At 51.8% G+C, this 22,398-nt stretch overlaps 1 protein-coding gene across 6 annotated transcripts in view; it reads left to right on the top strand.

The window, feature by feature from the left end:
• The first annotated feature begins 1,207 nt into the window (after nt 1-1,207).
• CAPZB (capping actin protein of muscle Z-line subunit beta) overlaps nt 1,208-22,398 on the top strand; it is a 148,392-nt gene continuing 127,201 nt past the window's right edge. For 4 of the 6 annotated variants that reach the window (XM_025361062.1, XM_025361069.1, XM_025361085.1 and 1 more), the window contains exon 1: nt 1,214-1,413. In XM_025361062.1, the coding sequence (XP_025216847.1) occupies nt 1,411-1,413 (3 nt within the window). In that variant the 5' untranslated portion in view covers nt 1,214-1,410. Of the gene's footprint in view, nt 1,414-1,634; nt 2,652-22,398 lie in introns of those variants that run through there. The other 2 variants (XM_025361077.1, XM_025361052.1) reach the window with 2 other exon arrangements.

Below are 22,398 nucleotides of genomic sequence, written 5' to 3'. Positions count from 1 at the left end.
AATCCAGGTTTCCTGCCACCTAGACTAAGCTCAACAAATATTTGATTGAGAGGGAGAGAGAGGGGAGAGAGAGAGAGAGAGAGAGAGAGAGATTGGGAGAGAGAAACTTGAGTCATCTTGTGGAGAGAGGAAGCCCGTCTGGGCAAATGGAATGGTTCTCTGCAGCACATCCAACAGTACTCATAACAGTTAGCATTTGTTGAACTTAATTTTCTTTTTCTTTTCTTTTTTTTTTGATACAGTCTTGCTCTGTCGCCAGGCTGGGGTGCCGTGGCGCGATTTCAACTCACTGCAACCTCTGTCCCCCGGGTTCAAGCGATTCTCCTGCCTCAGCCTCCCGGGTAGCTGGGGCTACAGGTCGGCACCACCACGCCCAGCTAATTTTTGTATTTGTAGTAGAAACGGGGTTTTACCACGTTGGCCAGGATGGTCTCCATTTCTTGGCCTTGGCCCACCTCGGCCTCCCAAAGTGCCTCGCCTCCATTACAGGCGTGAGTCACCGCCCCCGGCCTGTTGAACTTAATTTTCTAATCTCTACCTGTGTCATCCTCACAGCTATTCTGTCTGCAGCTATACGGGCAGGGATCTTTATGTCTTATTATTCATCTGTTATCTTCCGGTGCCTAAACAAGGCCTGGTACATAGTAGGTGCTGAATAAATGGTGTCAGCCCGAGGCTCCTGAATTCCTGCCCGGGCTCAGGTGCAGCGCTGCGCTCCAGGTCCCGCCGTAGCGAGCGGCAGCGCTGGGCTCCGGCCCAGCTCCCGGCGCGCTCGCCCCGTACTGGGATGGGCTGGGATGGGCCGGGCCGGGCCGCGCTCCGCTCGGCGGCAGTTCCGGTTGCGCAGCAGGAGTGAGCGCGTGCACGGGGTGGGGCGCAGAGGGCCGGTCGCCTCACAGTCCCGGTGCCTTCCGCATCCCCGCCCGCGGGGACTGTGGGGCGCGGTTCCCTCGCCGACACCCGCTGCTGCAGGCCCAGAGTCGGGTACTGGACCTCCAACGGCGCGGACACCCTTCCGGCCCGAGACCCGTACCCCTGGCCCGGGACCCCCGGTAGGTGAGCCGCGCCGCTCCCCGCCCCGCCGCGCAGACCCCGCCCCGCCGCGCAGACCCCGCCCCGCCGCGCAGACCCCGCCCCCGCACCCCGTCGGCGCCCGCCTCCCGCGCCGCTCTCCATACTTGGCGATCGCCGCAGCCCCGCGCGCTCATTGGCCGCGAGCTGGCGGCGTGGGGGGCGGGCCCGGGCCGGGCCGGGGCGGGGAAGGAAGGTGGCGGCGGCCCGGCGCGGGGGGAGGGGGGCGCTGACCCGGATGTTCACTCCTGGGCACCCGGGGAAGTGGAAGCGCCGGGCCCTGCTGCGGGGGGGAGAGCCACTGACGCCGGGACCGGGACCGCCGCCGCCGCCGCCACCATGGTAAAGGCCGCACGGCCCCCTCCCCGGCCCGGGGGCCCCTCCGGAGCTCGCGTCCCCCTCCCCCGGCCCATCCGTGGCCCGGGACTGGTGGCTTCCCGGGGTGGGGGAGGGGCGGGGACCCGGACCCTGGGTGGACCCGGTCCCTCCCCGCCCAGGAGGGTGCCGCCGGCGCGGACGACTTGGGTGTCAGTGACCCTGCCCCCGCTCCCAGCCCTCGCCCTTGGCACAAGCTGGAGTCCCACTCACCACTTCTGTGTCCAGGCTGGTCTCTCCCATAGCCCAGGCTAGACCCTCCCTCCCGAACCGTGGCCCCAGCCAGGCACCCCCCCGGTGACCCTGGCGTGGGCCCCCTTCCTCCCCCGGTCTAGGGCTAGGTCTGCTTTCCCCCGTCTCTCCCGCCCAGGCTAGGCCGTCGTTTCTCCCTGCCATGGCCCAGGCTAGGCCGCTGCCTCCCTCCCTCCCTTGCCTTCTCCATGGCCTCAGGTTGGACCCCCGTCAGCCCTTCCTGCAGCGGTCTAGGTTTGCTTCCCCTCTTCTCCGTGGCCTCAGCCTGAATCTCCTCATCCCTCTGTGATCTTAAATCTGGACCTCCTCTCCTCCGCCCATGGCCCCGCCTGGACCTCACTGCCCCCTCCCCACCGTGATCCCCTTCCCTGGACTTCTCGCCACTCCTAGCGTAACCTGCGTCAGCCCCGCTTGGTCTCCGCCCTGACCCTCTCACCAGGGTCCTGTCCCCTGCCCCGTGCACGACCCAGGGTACCCTTCCCTGTACCTGGGGCGCGCCTTCTTTGCAGCCTTCGGGAAGCGAGGGGAACTCTCCAGCAGGGATGGGGTGGTCCCGGTGCTGTGCCTTCTCAGTTGCCCCTTATAGGGAGGCCGCTTGGGAGCCAGCGAGGGAAGGGCGGGCATCGGTGTGCCCAGAAGGCAGCGCGCTGCGCTGCGGGCCGTTCTCGAGGTCGCCGCCGTGGGTGCTGTGCTTGCGAAGCGTCCTGCAGGGCGGGCCGGGGTCCGCGGCGCCCAGGCCTGAGTGGGAGCTGAGGGCTGAGGGTGGGTGGCCCACAGGACAAGGATGAACGCACAATCGCCCTTGTGAGGCCATGGCCTTGGGGGGCCATTAGGCCCAGGATCCAGCATATGGCCTGGACACCATGCACCCGAGCAGGCGCAGCCTCCCCTTCCCTCTGAACTGTCAGCTTGTAAGGGTTGGAACTGCTGATTATGGAAGTCCCTCGGATCAGGTGAGCAGAACTCCGAGGGAGAGTGCTGGCTCCACTCGTAGTGTTTGATTTGGTAAAGAAGGCAGATGCTATCCAGACTTTTGAGGAACCTGGGGTTTCACATAGGCCCCCACAGATAGACCTGCACTCCTGCCTCTTGACCATTCCACAGGACAGGCCCAGCACTTGGGTTGGAAGGGCCAGAGAACTTTCTGACAGGGTCAAGGGATTTTTGGAGCATATTTGTATGTGGGCTTTGGGCCTCAAAGTGTTTTGAGGACCCTGGTTCCTTGTTTAGTCAAGGGATGTTGCTGCTGAACGAGGGTGAGGAGTTGAGATGAGTTAAGCTTTCTTTTGATACCTTCCTGTATGCTGATTAAAAACAGGGGCAATGCCACTTTTAAGGCCTTCGGATTTCTCCAGTAACGTTGGCTGAAAACTCCTTGTTTGGGGAGGCCTTGTTCTGACCCCAGGTCTGGGTGGAGTACGACTTCTCCAGGGCAGTGTTGGGTGAGGACTTTGAAAGTGGGCTGAAGTTTCGTGAGTGTACTGAGTGTGCACTGAAGACAAAGTATGCGGCAGGAAGCGGTGATGCTCCCCAGGTGATGGGAAAGTGCCCCAGTGCCCCAGGAGGAGCACATAACACCTGAAGCTTCTCAGGAGTCTTGCACTCAGCTGTCATCTGAAAAGACTGGAAAGGGTGGAGGAACTGTCTGTCTGCCAGTCACTGTGGTGTGCTTCACCTGTACAAGCTGGTTTCATCCACACGAAGCCCTTCTGGGGCTGTCCCCATTTGATAGATGAGGCAGCTGAGGCTCAGGAGGTGGAGTCACTTATTCAAGGTGTTGCCCAGCCAGTGGAGGAACCACCGTTGGTCAGTGGAAGCCCATCCGGCAGCCTCTAAACTGTTATTCCCATTGTACCAAGCTGCTTATATGTCAGGAGGTTTAATGACACTGTTTGAAAAACATAGAATGGGATATTCAAACATGGCAAGGGGGGAGGAGCAGTATTTATTGCCCATGGTTTGTATTTTAAATCCTTTGTATAGAAAATCATGTTACAGGCCGGGCGCGGTGGCTCAAGCCTGTAATCCCAGCACTTTGGGAGGCCGAGACGGGCGGATCACGAGGTCAGAAGATCGAGACCATCCTGGCTAACACGGTGAAACCCCGTCTCTACGAAAAAATACAAAAAAACTAGCCGGGCGAAGTGGCGGGCGCCTGTGGTCCCAGCTGCTTGGGAGGCTGAGGCAGGAGAATGGCGTGAACCCGGGAGGCGGAGCTTGCAGTGAGCTGAGATCCGGCCACCGCACTCCAGCCTGGGCGACAGAGCCAGACTCAGTCTCAAAAAAAAAAAAAAAAAAAGAAAATCATGTTACAGCGAAAGAGCTGTATGGTGGTACAGGCGTATTTAGCATGGGCCAGAATGAGCTCTTGGAGGGCAGAGATTTTTGTCTTGTGTATTCCACAGCTGTATCCGTGGGGCCTAGAACAGCACCTGGCATTGGAAGAAACCACTTGGAATGTTCTCTTTGGGATGTGTCTGTGTCCATGAACTTACCTGCTTGGATTTCATATTCATTCTCTCAGTCACTTGTTCTTAGTATCCCTCAGGCTTGTAATTTCTGACTGCTTATTGTTAGGTTTATCCCCTATTTGAATACTCTGACCATTAAGCCAGTGTAGATGGTTGGGGTAGGACAGAAGTGGTGGTGTGAGGTTGCATTGAAGGGAAATGAAATCAGATCACCGTGTTTTTCATTTTCAGTAGATTCGATGGTAGAGAATACAGCTAGATCTCTGTTACCCATTGAGGGAAATAGTGGCTTGAGAATCTAAAAAGCATTTGACTTTGGAGTGAATGCCATGATTTTTGTTGGCATGAGTTTCTCCTTCTCAGTTAAAATGCATAGGCAGATGGAATTTATTTGCATTCCCTTAGCAGGTAATAATCTTACCACTGCTTGAGTGCTGTACAATTTCAGAGCACCGTTCCTTACGCAGCTCCGGCTTCTGACTTGGCAATTATTCTTAGTTATGATGATGGTGAGGCTTTTAGCAGGAAGGTGGACTAGGGAGGCCCCTTCAGGAATCGCTGCTCCAGCTCACAGATGGTTTTGCCTGGCAGGAGCTGATGGGAACTTGGTATTGTTACAAGGTGAAACAACATAGTTGACATTAATGTCTCTTGGTGTGGATAAGATACATTGTTCAACTCACATCCCTCTTGTCTGTCTATACAGCCCTGTTCATTGAGCCCACCTGGCCTCTTTTTGGTAGCATGCTTATAAAAAGTAGCCAGTGATCAATGGCTTGAGATTAAGGAAATGATAAGCCATGCCTTTGAAAGCAGATACTCCTATTTATAACTCAGACGTCCTATACTTTTACATTCCATTCCATGAGTCGAGGAACAGGACATATGACTGACCACAGGGAAATGGTGGCAGGGCAGGTGCCTCACCCATTAGAAGCCTGCCCTCAAGGCTGGGAAAGGCTTATTGTTAGGCAAATACTGAGGCACGTTGTGGGGTGCCTGAAGCTACAGGGTAATGTTAATTCAGCTTTTTGTGTATCAAGTGCCTGCTCTGTGCTGTTTATGTGTGGAGGATGCAAGACAGACAAGGATCTCTGCCCTCACGGCTCACATTGTTGAGGGGTGAGCATGTCACTGTTACCTAAAGTTTAAGGGAGAAAGAGCCTTGTTCAGTGTAACAGCAGGCACAGCTGCTTGAGCTATGGCAGGAAACTGAAGAGAAAGTTGGGGCTTGTGTCAGGCTCCACTCCAAGGCCTTTTGGGGTGTGCCTGCTCTTGTGTCTGCCATTGGCTGGAATTGAATTGCACGTGCACGCAGTCCGCTGGCTCCTTTGCACAGCCAAGGCTTTCTGGGGTCCCAAAATGAAACCTTACAGTACCGTGGAAGTCCAGCTTCTCCAGTCTGGGTAGCTTTGTCCAGCATGTCCAACCTGGGTCGCTGAGGGACCTGACCCAGAAACATGACTTAGGTTATAGCCCAGCCCCCATTTTACTCATAAGAGTGAGAGCTTGAGTGACCGGTGTGAGCAGCAGGCCTGGGATTCAGATCCACGTCAGCCTGACTCACTGTGTTGGACCCCACTCACTGTGTTTTCCAGAAGCAGTGAGCAGAGGGTCCCATAAATACAGGATCTTGTCCCATTTCCCCTTGTAGCAGATCCACCAGTGAGGGTGCAGTGTGGAATTCCAGGGGGTGCAACTGCAAGATCACCCATAATGGGACCAGCTAGAGCCATGCCATTTCCAGACCTAGGCTTTCAGAGATTCACGTCTCAGTGGAAGGAAGGGGAGGTTATGGAGCGTCGTCAGCCATGTGCTATGCAGTCTGTTAGAACTGTCCTCACCACAGCCTGACAAGGTAGGTTCAACTTTAGGCTGGAGGCAGCATAGTACAAGAAAATAGAGTTAGGAGCCAGACTGCCTTAGGATAACGGTACCTCTGCATAAGGTTGTAATGAGGATTAAGTAGTATCTGTCAAGTGCATCCAGTAGCATCTGGCACATGATGTTATAAACATTAACTATCGTTATTATCACCATTTTCCAAAAGTGTGCAAAGGGGTTTATGGTGAGTCCCTGTCTAGCTACTACATGGAGGAATTGGGTTTTCTGACCCCAGAGCAAACCATTTTTCTCCACTCCGGACTGCCTGCTGATGGCTGCTTTGGAGTTTGCCTGGCTCTGGGCTGTGCCTTGAATGGACAACTTCCCTAATAGAGCCTGGGGCTGTTTTCTCCACTGAAGACAAGCTGGCTGTGAGCGGGGCATCATGTGTTGCCAGAGCCCCATGCTATACGTCAGGCCCGAATGCCTTGTCTGTGCCAGTGGAACCCCCTGTGACTGGAGGGTGCTTGCCCTATTCCAGGCTTGGAAGAAGAGAGACAGGGCTGGGGACAGAGCGTATGAGCTCTGTGAGAGCAGGGACCTTGTCTGTTTGCTTCCCTCTGAGTACCCCACACCTTGCACTGGCCACCTGGCACTTAGTGAACAACAGCTACGTAAACGCTGAGTGAGAGCTGAGAGGCGGCTGGCTGCTCCACAGAACATGGTGTCTGCAGTTGGGCACATCTGGAGTTGAGTCCTGTCTGCCACTCAGCATGTGACTGTCAGTGAGGCTGCTAATTCCCTCGGTCTCTGTTTTCCTGGTCCGTAGCATGAAGATAACATTTTATAGGGATGGGGGGTAGGGGTGAAATTTGTAATGTACTTACTCCAGTGCTTGGCACACAGTAGCTATGGTTGTTGCTTGTCTTATTCTGCATACCACAGAGTAAGGGACACAAATAGAAGCCATCGTCCCTGTCCTCTAATCCAGGATGGGGAGGCAGGATGTGTCCAAAAAGCCAAGTGCAGCAGGAAGGAAGTAGTCTAGAAAAGACTTAACCAGGGACCCATGGGTGCTGTGGTCTGCCCATCCCTGCAGGCCTGGCTTGCATTTCCCCCTCCTCCATGCAGCCCTGCAGACTACTCCAGCCCACGGTCGGCTTGGGGGTTGGGTAAGGAAGCCCGGGAAGAGCGTGCTCAGGCAGAGAGAAGGGGGTGGGGTATGGTCAAGGGGACTGGTACAAAAACTGAGGTCAGGGGGTGTGGTCAGACAAGGAGTAGATGTGAGCCCATGGGGTGCCTCAGTCTCAGGAGTGAGTTGTAGAGTGCCTGAGTTGCTAAGCTAAGGAGTTTGCATTTGATCTGGGACAGTGTGGAGCCAGTGAAATTTTTGACAGGGCAGGTAGAAATTCGAGGAGGCTGGCAGAGCAGTGGTATTTTAGGAAGAGTCCTCTGGCTGTGTGTGCAGTAGGCCTGGGGAGGTGAAAGAAATGGGAGAGAGGCCTTCACAAGCATCAGCCTGTGAGCTTATGAGGGTCCTGGCCACTGTGCAGCTGTGGGCGTGGAAAGGAAGGGATGGTGGAAGGAGATAAAGGCAGAGGGAGACGGAATGATTTACCACCTCTGGGGCTGAGGGGGTCTGCCCCAGAGCTGTCTCATGTAGGCGTTCTGATTGGACAGTTTATCATTGATACACAGCTATTTCAGGTCAGTTTAAATCCTAGATAGTGGTGTCTGCAAAGCCTTGAGATCCTATTAACAACTGAATGGGGATTTCAGTCTGGTTAGCCCAGTGATCCATCCAGCCAGCGACTCCGTGACTGCAGGTGGCACCAAGTTCAGCCTGATGCACACAGCGTTAGGTTCTGGTGCCTAAGACATCAGTCTGCTGAGGGAGATGGTGGGGTGGTGGGCTCTGTGTGGCAGCTGTAGGAATAACAGGAGCTAGTTTTTTTTTGTTTGTTTGTTTGAGACAGAGTCTCACTCTGTTGCCCAGGCTGGAGTACAGTGGCATGATCTCGGTTCACTGCAACCTCCATCTCCCAGACTCAAGGAATTCTCCTGCCTCAGCCTCCCAAGTAGCTGGAACTATAGGTGCGCGCCACTGTGCCCGGCTACTTTTTGTATTTTTAGTAGAGATGGGGTTTCACCGTGTTGGCCAGGCTGGTCTCGAACGCCTGGCCTCATGATCTGCCTGCCTCGGCCTCCCAAAATGCTGGCGATTACAGGCATGAACCACTGTACCTGGCCAGGAGCTAGTTTTGACTGATGACTTTTTAATATTCCAGCCAGCCCTACAAGGCAGATTCTCATGTCATCCTCATTATGCAGGTGAGGAAACCAAGGCCCACCTGGCAGTCCTGGCACTGGGCTCTGCTGCCTGCAGTGATTTTTTCCATCAGGTCATTCATTCCGTGGATGCCTGCTGAGCAGTTAGGTAGACCTGATAGAATATGCCATCCGAGTCTTAAGGTTAAATGGAGGAAGCGGGTGGAAGCAAGTATGTCCAAAGTTCTGAAAGACTCAGGAGTGAGTGCAGAACCAGCGTGGGGAGGCCCACAGCATCAGACAGGCAGGGAGGCCGCTTGCCTGCGTTTTCCCGTGCTTCCTCCTGCGGTCACCCCACATGTTTCTGACATCTCTGAACGCCTGTGAACAGGAGGCTTTGCCTACAACTTTCTAGTGTTAGGTTTCCAGTCATGTAGTCCTGTGTCATGTAAGGCAACAACCCTGGTGATTGCCATTCACCTGGCATGGAGCGATGATTGTGAGGACTGAGCGAGTTCCTGTGTGGAAAATGTAGACAATGCCTGGCACATTGTGAGTGCAGTACGAGTGTTATCTCCTATTATTGTGGTTATTCTATTAACATGGATGGATGATAGGTGGTGTTTCATTTAACTTCCCAGCCAGCCTGGAAGGCAGGTGCTGGTTCCTTCTTCTGAGACTCCAAGATGTAGAGTCCCTTGCCCAAGGAGAGCAGTCTTAGGGGGTTCAATCTGTTTAAACACCAAACTGCTGAAAACAGCAGCCCAGGGTTTCTGGTCTCAAGAGCTCTCACCACATTGCAGGTTGCGAGCAGTTGTTACCACCGGCTCAGACCCTGCACTTTTCCACCCTCTGCTTCAACTGCTCTGTGCAGCTTCCTCTTCTAGTGCTGAACGCAGCAGGACCCTCCTGAGTTAGACTCGGTATCTTATTTAGCAGTGTTTGGGCGTGCTGTTTCAGAGCCCTCTATAAGTGGATTCAGGCATCGTATTTACCAGGTATATACGATAGATATACCTGGTGAAAGAGAAAGGTAAGCCAGGTGCTGTGGTGTGTGTCAATCGTCCCAGCTACTCAGGAGGCTGAGGGGGGAGGATTGCTTGGGCGATCGCTTGGGAGTTTCAGGCCAGCCTGGGCAACATAGTAAGACCCCCGTCTTTCTTTCAAAGAAAAGTTATGAAATGATGCTTTTGCATTGCACCCTATATGCTGGAGCTTCCAATTATAATTCAGCCAGTGGCATTTTCCGGTGGTACCCGTGCCCTTTTCCCTTCTCAGTTGCAGCAGTGATTGGCAGGTAGAGTGTTGCTACTGAAGGCTTCTCCATCATGAGGCTTTGGCCCTGGTGGGCTGTCGTTGGTTTCACACGAGTGGGCTCCCTGCGTTGCAGTTTTGCGCTCAGAAACTGGAAGGAGGAGCCTTAATCCACCACATCCTTCTGGTGTGAAAAGTCTAAGACCCTGAAGAACTCAGACTCCAAAAGAGCAGCAGCCAGGCTTGGCTGTTCAGTTCCTCTGCTGAGAATTTCCGATGTGAGCTGTTGTCGTGTTCTCAGTGTATACCCTCCAGACACCTCCTATCCTGAAATCTCTTCTGGGCATGGGGTGGTGTGGATTCCTGGTTGTCCTGAGATTCGAGACCGCGTTCAGGCAGAGAGGATGGGCTAGGGTGTGGTTAAGCGGAGTCCATTCTTGGTCTTGGGGAGCGCACTCATGGCGCAGGCATTAGGGGATGCCATGAAATGAAGGATGCCTTCAGTCTGTAGGCTGGTATTGAGTGTTCACTCACAGAGCGGCCCCTCCCTTCTGCCAGTATCTACCGGATGCCCACAGTCATTATCTGTATTCTCTCAACACCAACCCTGTGAGATCTGTTTCCTCATTTTGCAGATAAGGAAACCGGAGCTCAGAGAGGTGTAGTAACTTGCTGAAGGCCCCCCAGCTAGTTAATGGGAGTTGTCACGGAGGTCCAGGTCCACCCCACTTGGGAACACGTGCTGATGGAATTCCGCTCTTCTGCCTCTCTGGCACCGGCCTATGGGGGTACTTATTTTATAGATGAGGAATCCGGGGCCGAGAGGTTCCCCTGTACGATGTCTAGCCCCAGTGGCTGAAGAAGTCTGGGTTTTGTTTAGGAGGTTTTTTCGGTTCCACTTATTGAAATGCAAGGAGATGGAACTTCGTGAACCGCAGTCTGTTTTCCAAAAGATAGCCACTCAGCTGAAAGGGTGAGATAGTCTTAGCCTAGCATCGACCACTGTGTGGCTTGGCCTCCTGGGCAGGACAGTTCTTTGTGCAGTAGTGTCAGTGTCCCTGGCTCCTCCTGCCTGTGACGTAAGTGGCAGCAGCACATCTTAATCATTGTGACAGCCCTCCATGGGGACTGTTGGGTGACAAAGCCTTGCAGGGATCCTTTGGCTTTTTCCTGTGAAGCCCCATCCCAGCCCTGGACACCATGTACAGTGTAAGATGCAGGGATTTTGAGGGGAAAGACAAAATTGGCCGGTTTGATTGATTGAGACAAGGTCTTACTCTGTCGCCCAGGCTGAAGTGCAGTAGTTCTATCTTGTCTCACTGTAGCCTCGACCTCCTCAGCTCAAGCAGTGCTCCCCCTTCAGCCTCTCATATAGCTGGGATCACAAGCATGTGCCACAGTGCCTGTCTGTCTGTCTGTCTATCTATCTACCTACCTACTTATTTTTTACAGACAGAGTCTTACTTTGTAGCCCAGGCTGGTCTCGAACTTGTGGATTCAAGGGATCCTCCCTCCTTGACCTTCCACAATGCTGAGATTATGGGCATGAAGCCACCATGCCTGGCCAAAATTGACCTGTTTTAGTAGTTACCTGAGCTCAGGCAGATTGAGTTGGTTACCCTTGTTCTGCCTGATAAGTTTGTTTCTTATCCTTAGGAGGGAAGATGAAAAATCCTGGCTGTCAGTCTCGGGGGTGCTGAAACAGTGTTACACACCGGCCCGGACACAGCCAGTGCTCTACAGGTGTTAGATGAATGACTGAATGTCCAGTAGGTCCTTAATAAGTGTAAGTGTCCCTCCCTCCATTAGGTTGAACCGTATGAAGTTGCCGTTTTCCTAGGTGAAAAAAGGTTGAATTATCAGCCTTTCATGTGGTTCAACCTAATATAGACTAAACCCTGGGGCCGGGCAGTTCCACTGTGAACTAGACACGTCCAGATCTCTGGGCCTGAGCTCTTGGCCAAGCCTGGCCTTCTGCTAGGGCCTACCCAGTTTTCAGTGTCAGGCTCTCAGTCGAGAACAGAGGAGCCGAGCGGGGTCTGCCCCCGAGATGGGGCAGTGCTGTCTTGAGGGGTTCTGCTGCTCAGGATTGCCCCAGTGGTGCTGGTCTTGTCAGAGTTGGACTGTGGTGGGAGCAGTGATCCTAAAAACAGCTGACATTTACTGAAGGCTCTGTACATGGTGGGTGCTGAGCGCTTGGCCCGAAGTCTCACGGGTAGCTTTCTTGGAGTTTCTGCGTGATCTCAGGCAGTCATGATTCCTAGTCCAGGGCCAACGAAGGGCAGACTCTGGAGCCAGAGAGACTGGCTTCAGGTCCAAGCCGTATAGACTGGGGCAGTTCCCTTCACTCTGTGCCTCCATCTCCATGTCTAAGGAATGATGAGCCTAAAACTAGGTATTTCTGATAGATTTTATGAGGATTAAATGAGTTAATACATGTAAAGCTGGGCAAGGGTTAACCGTAATTGTTAACATTAACCACAACACGATGTTATAATCAGTGACATGGACTCGTAGTGTGTTATTAGAGCCGAAAGGGTCTTCGCATGTGGACACTCCCTTTGCTTTGTGTTGGGAGCTTGGACTTAGTGTGGACGCCTGATCTGCTTCCTCCATAGGTCCCTGCAGGTCCTTGTCAGTTCTGGGCCTCGCAGACCATGCACCTGCCTCTCCGTGAACAAGTTGTTTGAATTGGTGCTTTTGTTTCAGGTGATAATACAAGTCACTCTTCTGGAAAACAACTTAATTTTTTTCTTTCTCTGGATGTAAGTGGCCCACCCAGGCGTGCCAGTTACATTTGGTACCCAGTGCCTTTGAGGCAGCCAGTGCCTTTGGATGCTCCTTGTCACCCCCACAACCCTCCAACAGGTACTGTGTTTATTTTCTGGTCCATTTTCTCCTCTTGTGAAGGTGGCAGGTCTTCATAGGCACTCTCAACTTCTACTAACCCATTTGCATTGGTAAACTGCCCCGTACTTACAAGCTGCCCTGCCTCAGGGTTTGATATTTCATTTTAAGGGCAGGTGTTTGATTCTAAGGCATGTGAAGTGTCGAGGTTTAGGTTTAAGGAGGGGGCAAGATGCCGGGCGCGGTGGCTCACGCCTGTAATCCCAGCACTTTGGGAGGCCGAGGCGGGTGGATCACAAGGTCAGGAGATCGAGACCACGGTGAAACCCCGTCTCTACTAAAAATACAAAAAATGAGCCGGGCGCGGTGGCGGGCGCCTGTAGTCCCAGCTACTCGGGAGGCTGAGGCAGGAGAATGGCGTGAACCCAGGAGGCGGAGCTTGCAGTGAGCCGAGATCGCGCCGCTGCTCTCCAGCTTGGGCGAGAAAGTGAGACTCCGTCTCAAAAAAAAAAAAAAAAAAAAAAAAAAAAAAAGAAAAAAGGAGGGGGCAAGATAAAGGAATGCAGGAAGAAAAATAGGGCTTGTTGGAAGGCAGCCTGGGGTAGTAGAGTGAAAGGAGCCCGCCAGATCCACACCCCACTGTGGCTGCTTATGAACTGTGCGGGCTTGAACCTTGTCACTTCATGTCTCAGCCTCAACTTCCTGAGCAGCAAAATGGAAATACTGTTGTTCTCTTCACAGGGTTGTCAAGAGGGTTAAGTAAGAATACTGTGAATAGGGCCGGGTGCGGTAGTTCACGCCTGTAATCCCAGCTCTTTGGGAGGCTGAGGCGGGTGGATTGCTTGAGCCAGGAGTTCAAGACCAGCTCGGGTAATGGCGAAATCCTGTCTCTACAAAAAATACAAAAATTAGGCCGGGCGCGGTGGCTCACGCCTGTAATCCCTGCACTTTGGGAGGCCGAGGCGGGAGGATCACGAGGTCAGGAGATCGAGACCATCCTGGCTAACAAGGTGAAACCCCGTCTCTACTAAAATACAAAGAATTAGCCGGGCGCGGTGGCGGCGCCTGTAGTCCCAGCTACTCGGGAGGCTGAGGCAGGAGAATGGCGCGAACCCGGGAGGCGGAGCTTGCAGTGAGCTGAGATGGTGCCACTGCACTCCAGCCTGGGGGACAGAGTGAAGACTCCGCCTCAAACAAAAAAAAAAAAAAAATACAAAAATTAGCCAAATATGGTGGCACAAGCCTGTAGTCCTAGCTACTTGGGAGCCTGAGGTGGGAGGATCGTTTGAGCCTGGGAGGTAGAAGTTGCAGTAAGTTGAGATCATACCACCACCCTCCAGCCTGGGTGACGGAGTGAGACCCTGTCTCAAAAAAAACAAAAAAAGAATGTACATAAAATGCTGTAGCTTAGTCCTCCCATGTGGACATTTAATACAGGCTTGTGATTGTCCATAGGAATTCCATCATTTGTCATGCTATTAACACTATTGGATTGGGTCTAAAAATCTCTCTTTTTTTTTTTTTTTTGAGGCGGAGTCTCGCTCTGTTGCCCCCAGGCTGGAGTGCAGTGGCGCGATCTCGGCTCACTGCAAGCTCCGCCTCCCGGGTTTATGCCATTCTCCTGCCTCAGCCTCCCGAGTAGCTGGGACTACAGGCGCCGCCACCACGCCCGGCCAATTTTTTGTATTTTTAGTAGAGACGGGGTTTCACTGTGTTAGCCAGGATGGTCTCGATCTCCTGACCTCGTGATCCGCCCGTCTCGGCCTCCCAAAGTGCTGGGATTACAGGCTTGAGCCACCGCGCCCGGCCTCTCTTTTTTTTTTGAGGCAGAGTTTCACTCTCTTTGCCCAGGCTGGAGTGCAATGGCGTGGTCTCAGCTCACTGCAACCTCCACCTTCTGGGGTTCAAGTGATTCTCCTGCCTCAGCCTCCCGAGTAGCTGGGATTACAGGCACATGCCATTATGCCCGGCTAATTTTTGTATTTTTAGCAGAGACAGGGTTTCCCCATGTTGGGCAGGCTGGTCTCGAACTCCTGACCTCCGGTGATCCACTCGCCTCGGCCTCCCAAAGTGCTGGGATTACAGGTGTGAGCCACCGTGCCCAGCCAGGTCTGAAAGTCTCTGTGCTGAAGGAGTCTGTAAATCTAAAATGCAAGTCATGGTGATCACACCTTAGATCATGACTTTCAGGCCCTAGGATGCTTGCCCTTGGGCTGCTCCTTTCAGCTGATCAGGCCTTTGCACTTCTGCTTATGGGGGTTATCATGCAAGGGGACTTGGATTAGGCTGGCCTCTGAACCTTGTGGGTACTATTTTATACAATCACTACCATAGCCTTGGCATGCCCACATTTTGCAGATGTGGATATGGAGGCCTTGAGAAGTTAAAACATACCTTGTATAACGTCACACAGCTAGGAAGGGGCAGAGATGGCCTTCCAAGCCATTCCTTTCAGATTCTAAAACTCGTCCCTCACAGACACCATGGAGTCTGATCCAAGGTTGTCATTTTCATGTACGGGGGAAAGTGCTTTATGTTGGTGATTGTAACAGATGTTCTTTAGAGTTTTTTAAACTTCTGCAGCTGAAAGTGGAGTATTTATTTGGTGGCTGCCTCAGCCTTGCTTTGATGACTTGGAACCCATCTTAAAATGGGGGAAGAATGAAAGCACAATAGTTGCCACTCTTCATCTAGAAGGGAGCCTCATTCTCTACATAGTAGCTTCTAATCAGTAGTCAGGGTCTGGAATCACCTTTGAGTCCCTGAGTACTGCATAGTCCTGCCCCTCACTTCCCTTTATCCTCCTCATCTCTGCACACATCTAGGCAGACTCTGGAATAATGGAGCATAGTATGAGGATAAAGCTGTCATTGACTAAGCTGGTGTTCACACTCAGGACCAGCTGGTTCCATGCCCTGGCTGTGTTACACCTGCAGCCAGGGACGAACAGAGACCACAGTCTGCTGGCCTGCCTGCGTAACGGACAGGTTATTAGTTCGTGCCTCGAGGGTTTGGGCCACCCAGAGGTGTTGAAAGAGATCCCTAACCTCAGAGGGTTTAGAGCTCTAGGCTGTAGATGGCAACACCTGCCCGCAAGATGAGTAGGGTCTCCATGTCCTCAGTTCATGACAAGCTCTTTTACTTTTTCATCTTACATTGCACTAGGTGATATTCCTGGGAAACAGGCTTTGCATTTTCTTCAACACTGATTTCGTGTGTCCTTCCTCTAGTAACTTTACCCAGAGGCATTTATCAACCTTGTAACTAGAATACCCTTGTCCTTTTGCCTGCCATAGAACTGGTTTTCCCTGTGTGCTGATGGCCCATGGTTTCTGAGCTTTCTGTATTCCAAATGGAGAGCACGTAGGAGAATCCTGGGAATTTCCTCCAGGATCCTGCTTTTATCTTGGTTACATACTATCTGTTAGATGCGTATTGGTTGATGAGGAAGCATTTCTTGATGTAACAGACAAGAACTGGTTGCCATGGTTCCAATGAAGGGCCCTCCCATCATGTGACTAATTGTCAGAACGTGAACATGTAAATACTGTGAGTGTGGGATCCTCAGCCCACCACCCTTGGGCGATGTGCTCCGAGTGCTTCGAGAGGCTTGACTCTTACTCCAGCGTCAGTTTGAGGCATTGGGTTAACTGATAAAATTCCCACTTGAATTTCATTACATGTCAGAATCTAAAGGGAAACAAATGGGGAAAGAGGGATTTCCAAGCCTTAGGTGATGGGCCTCGTTTTGGAGCAAGTATCATCATCCCCCCTTTTTCCAGAGTTTCGATTTCTGCAATTTCAGTCACCCGCCATCAACCCCCGTCCAGTATTTTGAAAAGAATACCACATTCACATAGCTTTTATTATGGTATATTGTTAGAATTGTTCTGTGTTATCAGTTATTGATAATAACTGTGCCTGGTTTATGAATTAAACATCATAGGTATGCATGTGTAGGGAATAACATAGTACATATAGGGTTTGGTACTATCCAAGGTTTCAGGCATCCACTGGGGGCCTTGGAAGGTATCCCCCGAGGATAAAGGGGGGTCACTATACAAGCACCTCACACCTCAGCCTTAGCATTCAGCAGGCCTCAGAGCTAGGAAGGCAGGCCAGGTGGTAGCACTGGCATTGGTTCTCGTGCACTTCACCTAGTCCTATGCATGCACCATTCTGTTTCCTTCCCAGAATCCTTCTAAGCATGGGATCCTGTGAATTTAGGCCTTTATGTAAATTTAGAGTGATACAAATTTAGACTTTATGTAAATTGCTAATAAGTGGCAGAGTCAGGACTTGAACCCGGTTGCTCTGACTTTAAAGTCTTTGCCCTCAGTCTCTGCTGTGTCATGGAATTCTACTGTCCACAGGGGTTTGGGGCTTGACCAAGGTCCCACAGTAAGCCACTGGAGCACTGGGATTAGGTCCTGTGTCTAACACTCTAGAATCTGGATTCTATATTCTTGAGTGACTCTTTTCTGCCACATAAACTTAGGCCTGTTTCAAAGCTCATCTTTGAACATGCTTCTCTGGTGATGCGTGGAAAGACCACATTTTCCGAATAGGACATTGTGAGAGAGCTTCGTGCGATTGGGTTGACCAGTCAGAATGCCAATGGCCTGAGTTCAAGAAGAAATCTAAGGAAAGGTCCGGATTCAAGTCCAGGTCCCTTTGATCTGTAGGTCATGTTGTGTTGTGGGGTACATAGGGACAGGAATCGTACTAACAAGACACTGGAGAAAGTGGTTGTCCAACAGTTGGTAAAAAACGGTGGCACATCTATGCAACGGACTATTTTTTTTTGGCAACAGTGTCTCATGCTGTTGCTCAGGCTATACAGTGCAGTGGTGTAATCACAGCTGACTGCAGCCTCCACCTCCCGGGCTCGAGCAGTCCTCTAGCCTCAGCCTCCTGAGTAGCTGGGACTGCAGATGTGCTCTACTACACCCAGCAATCTTTGTATTTTTTGTAGAGACGGGGTTTTGCCATGTTGCCCAGTCTGATGTCAAACTCCTATGCTCAAGTCACAATGGAATGGAATGCAGCCATTAAAATGCGACATGTGAAGACGGTGTCGTAGTTTGGAAGATGTGCTAGTGTTGAGTGAAGCACAGTCGTCCGTCTGTCCCGGGCTCGTGGTTCTGCGGAAAAGTCCCCCCTCCCACTGCCACCTGGGTGCTTGTGGGGATTACAGAAGCGAACAAGTTGCAGGCCCTTTACTGTGCTCTCTGTTACTTGCAGTGGGCGTGTGTGTGTGTGTGTGTGTGTGTCTGTGTGTATTGTTTTTCTCCTTTTGAGTGTCTGCCTTCCTTAAGATAAGTCCCCAGGAGGGAGAGTGTGGAGTGTTTTTTCTCTCCGCACTTTCTTCCAGTCACTTTGCTCTGACAAATGCTCTCTTGGTGGCCGCCGCCTCACTGCCTGTCCCCAGAGCCCTCTGAGCTGACTTATCCTCCCTGCCTAGCAGGCTTCACTTCACTTCCTCAATCTCCCTGTTCTGGCCAAGTTGAGAGGACTCCCTTCCTGCAAAAATGTGTTGTTCTAAGGTTAACTCATGGTTTTTGCCATCTTTATCTCTATGCCAGAACTGTTATTTATTAACTTTTTCTTTAAGTTTCTTCACTTTTTAACTTAAAATATTTAGGAAGGAAACCTTGTCCTTACCATGAACGAAAAACAATGTCAATTGCCATATATAGAAAGTACACGCTGAAATAAACATAGAGTCATCTACTGCTATAAAAGATGTTCATCTGTAGACCACCCGCAATCCTCTGGTGACCACCAGTTCATGGCGCGTTCCTGCCTCTGGCCACAGCTCGTGGCTCCCCCTTCCCTGCCTGTTCCCTCCTGCCTGTGTCTTTCCCTCTTGCCTTTCAGGGCTTGGCTCCATCTCGTCTTCGCCGCCAAGCTTCCTTTGACGACTGCTGGCCTTCATACCCGTCTCCCTGTCCATTCATTCAAAGAGACATTGATTAATATTGTGTGCCCTGCTTGGGGGTGGGCATGAAAAGGTACTTGCCATCGCTACAGGTAGAGCATTGGTGGGGACCAGTCAGACAGACGGATGGACTTGTAGAATGGAAGATAATTACTGTCAGGGGCTGTGTCTGAGCACAGCCGTGCATTGAAGGAGGCGTCTGACTGAGAAATTCAAGGCATGGGTTCCACGGGACTGACTTTGTTGAAGCGGAGGTGAGAGGGCTCATTTGCCAGGAGGAGGAGAGGTGGGCCCAGAGACATGGCAGGCAGAGAGATGGCATGTGCTGACTCAGAGGCCCAGGAGGGCATGGCGGGTGCTGGGGAACCGACTAATTTAAACTCGGAGGAGCCAGAAGAGTGAGGGGTGGGAGAGCATTCAAAGTGGCTGGGTGGGAGGCAGGGCCATGCTGAGAAGGAAGTCCTGGGTGGAAGGAGGCTCTGATTTACCCTCTTCTATTTCAGCATGCTCTCCTGCCCTGCCCTGCCCTGCCCTTCCCCCGCCCTGCTGCGCCCTGCCCTGCTCCACCCTGCCCTGCCGCACAGCTGATATCTCAGAGTTTATCATTGACTTCCTTTTCATGACTCCACCCCCAACCCCCATGTATCATCATTCCCTGAGCGCCTCCTAGGTGCCAGGCCTTGGGGACCCGAGCTAGTGAAAGGCTCCCAGCCTAGTGGAGTGGGCTGGATGGGGCTTGGTTGAATGTGAGCACCAATGGCAAGGGACCCCTCTCCCCACCAGGAGGGAGCCCTTTGTAACCTGATAGTATCATTAAATAAAAGTTTATTGTGTTTTTTGTTTTGTTATAAAACCAGCATGTTTATTATGGAAAAGTTTGAAAATATTGAAAAGAGGGAAGAAACAAAAGTCTTTCGTAATCTTAGCTTGCCAGCAGCACTGTTAACCTTTCAATATATTGTTTCAGCGTCTTAGTCTATGCATAGTTTGGAACTCGTATTGCCAGTGCCCAGGCCCCTTTTTTAGGAGATGGGGTCTCCCTCTGTCACCCAGGCTGGAGTGCAGTGGCTCAGTCATAGCCCACAGCAGCCTTGAACTCCTGGGCTCAAGGGATCCTCCTGCCTCAGCCTCTCAAAGTGTTGGGATTAGAGGGGTGAGCCACTGCGCCTGGCCGAAGGCTCCATTCTTAGGCTCTGCAGGGGTGTGATGGGCACAGCTCTTGAGAGCTCTGTAGCCCTGCAGTGTTTTCAAGCTCTAGTTCCCAGCATCTGATGCTGGTGTGGAAACAGGTGTTGGGGAAGCATAATGAGGTGTTACGTGAACCCAAATTGTGCTTTAAACCAAAACAGCCCTGGTCATTTGGGCGCTTGTGAATGGGGAGGCTTTGGGGGGCACTCTGGCCTCTCTGCACTGGGAAGCATGCAGCAGATGGAAGAGAGTTTAATGGGGTCACCTGAATCACTCAGGCAAGAAAATGGATTAAATATCTGAGCTGATATCTGTCCCACATACTGGGATAGAGGGAGGCCATTCTGATAGTAGTCTCGGGGCAGGTGTTGAAGGGTATCTAGGACATTTGCTCCCTGTGACTGGGCTGATACACAGTGTTTGGACCTTTGGACCTTAGCACATTTGGGGTGAGAAGACTGGTGACTTAAGCTAGATGAGTTTGTAGGGAGAATGAGCGTGGCACATCTGTGTCCTGTGTTGTGGGGGCCTCACTCCTCAGTGCAAGAGCTGAGCCGCTGGAGGGGACTGTTCCTCTCCTGCCCTCCCTTCTCCCTTCTGTTTGCTTTATCTTTCCTTTTATTCTTTCTTGCTTTAGCCTGCTGCACTGCAGGAATGAGCCCAGTGTGGCTGTCTACCAGCACAGTGTTTGCTGGATTTGTGTGCTACTTTTATTAGTATTCATTTAAGGCTTTCCTTAAAATTGGCTTGAGGGCTGGGCTCGGTGCCCACAGTGGCCAGGCATGGTGGATCTCAGCACTTTGGGAGGCCAAGGTGGGAGGATCACTTGGGACCAGACTAGGCATCCTAGTGAGACCCAATCTCTACAAAAAAACTAAAAATAAAAAAAAGCTGGGTGTGATGGTCCATCTGGAGTCCCAGCTACTTGGGAGGCTGAGGCGGGAGGATCCCTGGAGCCTGTGTGTTATGATTTTTCCTATGAATAACTCCTGCATTCCAGCCTGGGCGACAGAACAACACCCTCTCTCAAAAACAAAACAAAACTTTGGCCTGAGCCTCACACCACTATCTAGTCGTTTCCTAAGCAGAAACATCTACAAAGTCATGTTTGATGTGCTAGTTATATTCTTCCTATGAATATTAAATATAGGTAGTTATTAAACTGCGTTCATCCATACACCCTCTAAAACCTCCCTTAAACCCCATTTCCCTGCACAGCACGCTGTGGGAAATGCTGCAGGCGTGGGAAGAACACTGTACCCCGGGAGTCTGGAGTGTGACTTCGGGCTGCATCCTGGCCCCTGATGTGCCGGGTGATGTTGAACTCTTCCTGATCCCCATGCCTCTTTTTCTTCTTTGCATATCAGACCACGTGAGCACCAGGGTCCCTCCAGGCTCACGGGTTTTGAGTGACTGCAGGATGCCATTCAGTGGTACTTCGAGGTCACTCAGCCCCTCTTGCATCACCTGCGCCATGAGGAACCTGAAGACTCTGACCTAGACATGTAATCCATGATCTCAAAAGATTTAAAAATGTTGCAGCTCAGGAACATTTAGTCTTCACATGTGCTGCTTATTTTTGTTTGGGTTTCAGCTCTCACTGCTTATCAGCCAAGGAAGCAGCTTGGTCTAGTGCAAAGAGTTAAGGGCTTTGGAGCTAGGCAGGATCTTGAATAGCTCCGTGCATCTGGCTCTGCCTCCCCAGTGTGGGAGTGAAAGACCCTCCTGGCAGAGCTGTGGAGCTGGTGGAGGAGGCCAGGAGCACAGATTCACCTCCGGGTCTGATCCTCCACCCACCACACCTCAGCCTAAGTGGGTGCAGTGATTAGTGTTGCCTCTGTCCCAATAAAAGGGTTGTCCTTGGTCATGGATATAAAGCTGGGCTCCTGGGGCCAGACTGCCTGGGTTTAAATCCTTGTTCCCTTACACTTTTAGCTGTGTAGCCTTGGGCTTCACTTAACTCTCTGGGACTGGTTCCTTGTCATAGGATCAGTTTGAGGCTAACTAAATGAGGTCAAGCAGGGAAGAAGGCCTGTCATACCTAGCATATCGTTAGGGCTCCATACATGTTGTTGGTCTTATCACTATTAATGAGTTAATGCATGTCAAATGAGTAGTAGCACCTGGGACATAGTAAGTGCTCAATAAATGGTAGCTCTTGTCTTTATCACATGGAGCCTAGAGGCCCAGGACAGGAGGCACTGGCTTCTGGGAGGAGAGGAGATAGACGGTTTTCTACATTCAGCTCTGGTTAGATCCAGAGGCTTTTCATTCTCCCCACCCTCTAAGCTTTTGGTGCCTATATTCCTGACCAACAGGAGCCCAGCAGTGGACCACTTCTAGCTGAACCATTGCACAGAGCCACCTCTGCAGTTGGCTTTGAAAGAATTAGAGCTCAAGTTTGGAACAGGCAATTCAGTCACAGGTTTCAAAAATAAAAATATATACATTGTCTTAGTCTTTTTGGGCTTCTGGAACAAGTACCTTAAACGGAATAATTTGTACACAACAGAAATTGATTGCTCACAGTTCTGAAGGCTGGGAAGTCCGTAAGCAAGGCCTTGGCAGACTCAGTGTTTGGCAAAGGCTTGTTCTTTGCATCATAGACGGCGCCTCACGTGGTGGAAGGGACTGGCCAGCTCCCCTGGGCCTCTTTATAGGGGCATTAATGTCATTCATGAAGGTGGGGCCCTCATGATCTAATCACCTCTTAAAGGCCTCACCTCTTAACTCTTGCATTGGGTATGGGCATACCATTCAGCAGTTGAACATTTGGGTTGCCTCCAGTTTTTGGATATTGAGAGTAAATCTGTTGTAAATCTTCACAGATAAGCTTTTATGTGGACTTTGTTTTTGCCTGCCTCCCTCCCTCCCTCCCTCCCTCCCTCCCTCCCTCCCTCCTTCCCT

This window comes from Theropithecus gelada, chromosome 1, assembly GCF_003255815.1.
Source record: "Theropithecus gelada isolate Dixy chromosome 1, Tgel_1.0, whole genome shotgun sequence".
Taxonomy (NCBI): domain Eukaryota; kingdom Metazoa; phylum Chordata; class Mammalia; order Primates; family Cercopithecidae; genus Theropithecus; species Theropithecus gelada.
The sequence above is the reverse complement of the archived record's forward strand: the minus strand, read 5'-3'. Positions and strand labels throughout refer to the sequence as shown.